This window comes from Polyodon spathula, unplaced genomic scaffold (genome assembly GCF_017654505.1).
Source record: "Polyodon spathula isolate WHYD16114869_AA unplaced genomic scaffold, ASM1765450v1 scaffolds_1054, whole genome shotgun sequence".
NCBI lineage: Eukaryota > Metazoa > Chordata > Actinopteri > Acipenseriformes > Polyodontidae > Polyodon > Polyodon spathula.
This window is the reverse complement of record NW_024472541.1, coordinates 1-4,393: the sequence shown is the minus strand read 5'-3', so window position 1 is coordinate 4,393 and position 4,393 is coordinate 1. Positions and strand designations below refer to the sequence as shown.

The 4,393-nt window shown below is 35.5% G+C and overlaps 1 protein-coding gene across 1 annotated transcript; it reads left to right on the top strand.

Annotated features, from left to right (window-relative positions):
- The first annotated feature begins 87 nt into the window (after positions 1 to 87).
- LOC121309235 (V-type proton ATPase 116 kDa subunit a2-like) lies at positions 88 to 4,128 on the top strand. The gene is made up of 8 exons (XM_041242135.1): positions 88 to 172; positions 419 to 537; positions 886 to 1,099; positions 1,453 to 1,572; positions 2,414 to 2,536; positions 2,732 to 2,849; positions 3,207 to 3,378; positions 3,577 to 4,128. Exons 2-8 carry the CDS (start codon positions 419 to 421, stop codon positions 3,677 to 3,679), a joined length of 969 nt encoding a protein of 322 aa, XP_041098069.1. The 5' UTR covers positions 88 to 172; the 3' UTR covers positions 3,680 to 4,128.
- The last annotated feature ends 265 nt before the right edge of the window (positions 4,129 to 4,393 follow it).

The following is a 4,393-nucleotide window of genomic DNA, read 5'->3' as shown; positions in this document are numbered from 1 at the left end:
GTGTGTGTGTGTGTGTGTGTATATATATATATATATTATATATATATATATATATATTTTTTTACATATTTTTGTTAATAGGTTGGAACATCTTGGAACAAATCGTTATTTAACCCTTGACCCAAATGTAACTGGTGTGTTCAATGGACCATATCCATTCGGCATTGATCCGGTGGGTGTTTGTATTACTGTATTCAGTATTGTATTGTTAGTTCTACGCTGCATTATTAAATGTGTATTGTGTGAAATAACTGTGGTGTCAAATCAGTTGTTCAAATTTTGTGTTGGAGTTTTATATTATTATTATTATTATTATTATTATTATGATGTTAATGTTATTTTAACTGCATGCTATAGGATTTTTTTGTCCTCTTATTAAGAGATGCTTATCAAGGTTATGTCTGTTTTGGGTTATTAGATGTGGAACCTGGCCAACAATAAACTCAATTTCTTGAATTCCTATAAAATGAAAATGTCAGTCATCCTGGGAATTGTTCACATGACCTTCGGAGTCATCCTGGGCATCTTCAACCACATGTGAGTTCACATGAAATGTATTATTATAGCACAATGTCGAATTGTTAAAAATTAGCTTTAAGTTGGGTTTCCTGTAAAATGTTTACCTCTTGAGCTATACAAGAGCCTTTAAATCTAGCATGGCAAAGCTCCTGTGCCAAGGGAATGAGCCACACTGACAGGTAGAGGTCTGTTTCCGGTTCAAAAGGAAACAGCATGAAAGAATGCAGTAAACAAACATAAGCCAATTGCATTTTGGTGTAGGAATAAATGTGATTTGAAGGTTTAAAATATAACCTAGCTGTTTGTTCAGTATGACTGCTTGCAACTTTTTGTTAACGTTTTATTTCTCTTCACATCTTTAAACAGGCACTTCAGAAAGAAGTTTAACATCTACCTGGTATTTCTGCCCGAGATCCTCTTCTTGCTGTGCCTTTTTGGGTACCTGGTGTTTATGGTGGTTTATAAATGGTTGGCATATTCGGCAGAGAATTCCAGTGTGGCTCCAAGCATCCTCATTCACTTCATTAACATGTTCTTTTTTCAAGGGACTGAAGGCTTTCAGCCACTTTATCCTGGTCAGGTCCGTATTCTTTCATTGTTCTTACTGATTTCCATTGTTCAAGTTCTTAGGAAAAGTGTGCATAAATATGTAATGACAAAAAAAAATAAATCATAAATGCTGAACAAAATTGCAAGTCATTTCTTCCACATGCTGTGAATGTAGGTCACGGCAGTTAACGATGATTTGCTGAGCCATTTAATGTTTGTGCATTTCGGTGATTTAAGACTGCATAGTTAAATTAGACACACCTTGTTGTCTGGTCATCATGACTAACTTTGTCATTGTATTGAACCCTTTAGTGCTGTTTATAATGATGTACTTGATGGTGGCTTATGCATGTTACTGACGTACCTTGGTGATTTTGTTTACAGACAGGGTTACAAGTATTTCTTGTAGTGGTAGCATTGCTCTCTGTGCCTGTTTTGCTGCTGGGCAAACCACTTTACCTGTATTGGCTCCACAATGGAGGCAAGAGCCTTGGGATGTATAGAGTAAGTATAATTCACTATTTACTAGGGCTGTCAAGCAATTAAAAAAAAAAAAATGAATCGCAATTTAATCTTGAGATTTAACAAAATTAATATTGGTTTTAATTGATACAATTACTACATCCATCTCATTTGTTTCTGATAATAATAGTACTAATATATACTAATAACTAATAATAACTAATAATAATAAACTTACGGGTTTCATTTGTTGTTGTATTGTTGTCAAGCAGAAGAACTACTTTTAAAGTGTATTTTGAGAAGTGAAAGCATGTTTAGCACGCAGGTGGTACAGCAGACTAGATGCACTTCTGTGATACTGGAACTCATTTTGATAGCAGGTACAAGTAACTGTCTTTCTATCCAATGAACCAGAAAAAAACCTTCCAATTCACAAGTCCTTATGTTTGAGTGCTTTGCTACATAATGTGGTTCCGTGACTAATTTTATACTCAAACGATGACGACATTCATTCAATCCTGGCATGCAGTGGAGTGCATTAAAATGGTGCCGCAGGAAATGAATTATGGTATGCTAAGAGGGACAAGACAGGAGTGTGATTAACGTGTGTGAACATCAATGACTCTCCAAAAAAAATCAGTGCGTTAATCGCAGAGGTTAACAGTGATTAATTGACAGCCGTACTATTTACATTATGTTAATCGATAGGAAAAAATCATCACTGATACCTTTTATTAGCTAAAGTCTAATAATCCATCAGTTGGTACTGGCTAAAAGTTCATCACTATAGTACCTAAATTTTCATTCGATCAGAGCTGACAGACAGCACGTCGTTGCTGATTGTCGTTTTTGTTTAGCAGAACTTTTTTGTTTCTAATTGCAGAACGGTTACGAGTTGGTGCGGCGAGGAAGTGAAGAGGAGCTGTCTCTTCTGAGGGCTGAAGATCTGGAGGAAGGCGTCAGCTACACAGACCATGGAGCAAGCAGAGACACACAACCAGAGGAGGTAAACTTGCTGAGAGCTGCAGAATTTAACAGAAGTTTTTTTTGGTTTGTAATAGACAAGTAGTAGAGTATTTTATTTAATGCAGATTTGAGCCAAACCGAGCAATACGTTGCTAAAGGTGTTTTTGATTTTTAACGGATGAAAAAAGTTGTGCCTATAAATAACATGTATTTTATTTATTTATTTTTTCCCTAGTTTGATTTTGGAGATGTGTTAATGCATCAAGCTATTCACACTATTGAATACTGCCTTGGCTGCATCTCAAACACTGCTTCCTACCTGCGACTGTGGGCACTAAGTCTTGCACACGCACGTAAGTATGAGCAGAAGGAACTCTCTTCAGAGTACAAATTAATTTTACCGTGGGTATCTGTTTGTGTGTTGTTTTTTATAACTCTGTTTGCTCCAGTGAGTTTTAACTCTGTCAGAACCAACAACTTGGAATGTCTTCAAACTATATTAAAACTGTTACTTTAAAAAGGGAATCTACTGTTCTCGTCCATTTGTTCATATAGAGAGACTGCTTATTTTACAGTCTTTCTAACTTGTTTGTAAACATGAAATATATTTTGTATGTGACATTAATCAAACAAAAACTGTGGAATTTATAAGCAATAATCCTTTATTCTTTTGAAAAATATCATCTGTAATAATGCATAATATCTTTTAGAGTTGTCTGAAGTTCTCTGGGAAATGGTAATGAGAGTGGGCCTTCGTGTGGACACTATGTTTGGCATTGTGTTACTAGTGCCAGTCTTCGGGCTGTTTGCTGTATTGACTGTGGCTATTCTACTTGTCATGGAGGGTCTTTCTGCATTCCTGCATGCTCTACGACTGCATTGGTCAGTATTTATGTATCTCTGTTTGAAGTCCATTGCCCTCATAACTAGAAGTATAAAAGCATCATTTAAACCTAGTTTGACACACGTATCTTAACGTTTTGTAGGCTTTTTAAGCCGATTAAACCAGTTCCTGTGAATAGTTAGTGACAACACAATCTTCGAGACAGTAAACTGTACAATTCCTTTTTATCTGAACAGGGTGGAATTTCAGAACAAGTTCTACACTGGTGCCGGGATCAAGTTCATTCCTTTCTCCTTTAAACTGCTGTCCCAAAGTTTCGAACAAGATGGTGTGCTTTGAAACGAGTGCTTGGAGACAGGGAGCACAGAAAAATAACATGCAACGAGAATCACGACATTGAACCTCATAGGCTGGACAGTTTTATTTTTTGTACTAAACTGGTTTGTTGCACTGACTGCCTTTTACATAATGCAAGCAAATATCTACATATCATATTTTATTATGAATCATATTTTCAAGATTTCGCATCTCAGCGGCTGTATATAGATAGCCCTTTAACATTTCCATGTTTCACTGTGAACATTGTACAATTCATACTGTTTCATGATGAATAGTGTAGAGGGAGGGGCTTGGGTTATTGCTGGTTTTGTCAAAAGGTAAAAAAAAATCTTAGTAAAACACTCCTTAAAGACAGTGTTAGTGATGGGTTGTGACATTTAAAATTGACAACAGATGTTATTTTTTGAGATATGATGGGAGGCCCATAAATAAATGTAACAGCTTATAAATTCCAGAAGTAATGGCTAATAATCTAAAACTAAAATAGTTTAACATTTTATTAACAGTTGTTTTTGCTTTCAAATATATAATAAGAAGTTGGAACAGATATTTTATAAGCAACAAGTATGGCATAGTGTAAACTGTGTTTTGCTTGTAAATGAATGTACATTTGTAAACGCACAACATTGTGAATGTATTTTGAGCTGAGTTTCCATTCCATTGTATTTCTCCATTGGGAGTGCTGCAGTTTGAAAAGGTAGGAACAGAAAAACC